This window comes from Pygoscelis adeliae, unplaced genomic scaffold (genome assembly GCF_000699105.1).
Source record: "Pygoscelis adeliae isolate BGI_AS28 unplaced genomic scaffold, ASM69910v1 Scaffold479, whole genome shotgun sequence".
Lineage (NCBI taxonomy): Eukaryota > Metazoa > Chordata > Aves > Sphenisciformes > Spheniscidae > Pygoscelis > Pygoscelis adeliae.
Window position 1 is genome coordinate 415,024 of NW_008825453.1, and position 1,408 is coordinate 416,431.

General features: G+C 58.5%; 1 protein-coding gene across 1 annotated transcript in view; it reads left to right on the top strand.

Annotated features, from left to right (window-relative positions):
* The window catches only part of LOC103922973 (PHD finger protein 13-like), a 1,742-nt gene extending 547 nt beyond the window's left edge, over window positions 1–1,195 (top strand). Inside the window, exons 4-6 of the mRNA XM_009331206.1 lie at window positions 4–454; window positions 783–821; window positions 931–1,195. Coding sequence (XP_009329481.1) covers window positions 4–454; window positions 783–821; window positions 931–1,157 — 717 coding nt within the window. The 3' untranslated portion in view covers window positions 1,158–1,195. The remainder of the gene's footprint in view (window positions 1–3; window positions 455–782; window positions 822–930) is intronic.
* Window positions 1,196–1,408: the final 213 nt, after the last annotated feature.

The following is a 1,408-nucleotide window of genomic DNA, read 5'->3' on the forward strand; positions in this document are numbered from 1 at the left end:
CTGCTCGTGAGCTGCCCTGCCTTCCCCACCAGCTTCTACGATGTCCGGCCCCAGCAAACCAAACGGAAGAAACCACCAGCAAAGAAACTCATTTTGGAGCAGGAGGTGGAGAAGAAGGTGCCACTGGGCACTGGGAAGGGCTCTGGGGCAGAGCAGGACGGGGTGAAGGAGCTGGCTGCACTGGAGGGACAGGTGCCTCCCGTGAAAGAGCAGCTTTTGGAGCCTTCCCTCAACCCGGCTGGGGACCCCCAGCCCAACTCCCTCCTGGAGGAGCTGATGAAGGAGGAGAAGGACTGGATGCACGGAGCGCAGGAGACCGAGAAGCCAGCAGCAGATGATCCTCAGCTAAAGGAGCACGACCCCTGCTCTGGAGGGAGGAAAAGCCCCAGTTCTTGTAGTACCTTGGACCAAAGCGAAGGGGAAGATGCAAGCAGAGGGAGCTCCCAGCTTAGTGGTGAGTGTCTGAGGGAGCACAGAGGGCCCTGTTGTGTTCCAGCCAGTACCAAATATTTGCCCTCCCTCAGCTGCAGCCAGCCATGCTGGCTGCAGGGAGGGCTTGTCCATGGCCTGAGCCTCCCCTAGCAAGGGGAGTACCTTCGGGACTTGGGAGGACTGAAGAGCAGAGGGCAGGGAGCTGGCCTGCCCTTTGGCAGCTCTGTTCTGCAGAGTGAGCAGTACAGACCTGAAACATGCCTGAAGTGGGGTGTAGAGGCGCCTTGCTCATCTCGTCTTTTTTTTTTTTTTCTTTTTTTCCTCTTTCCCCCCCCCTTTTGCAACTTTAGCAGTCGAATTTGCAGCAGCTCCCAACACCAAAGCAGAAGGTGAGTGGGGGGCTGTCCCATTTAACACCAGTGGAACTGGCTAGTGTGGCCACAGCTGGACCTGCAGCTGGTAAGGTGGTTTCTGACCGGTGTCTCTCTCCCTGACCAGACGACGATGCCTGGGATCTGATCACCTGCTTCTGCCTGAAGCCCTTCGCAGGGAGGCCCATGATCGAATGTAACGAATGTGCTACCTGGATCCACCTCTCTTGTGCCAAGATCCGTAAATCCAACGTGCCTGAGGTTTTCATCTGCCAGCGATGCCGCGATGCCAAGCAGGAGATTCGCCGCTCGAACCGAGCTCGGACGGTGCCCCGCAAGCGCTTCTGTGACTGAAGCTCCTCTAGAGCAGGGAGGCTGGGGGTCCCCTTTTTAAACTGAAGACTGTAGCCCGGTTTGGCTAGACAATCAATGCACAGTAATGGCAGGGGAGGGGCTGGGCCGTGGGGCTGGACTGTCCCCCTTGCACTTCTGACTCCTGGAAGCTGCCACACGCATCCTCCCTGGGGATCGCGTTGACCACGGAGCTCGGTTACCCCAGAGGTGGGGGGGGAGAGGAGGGTGGTCCAGCCACGCACTAGGTCACT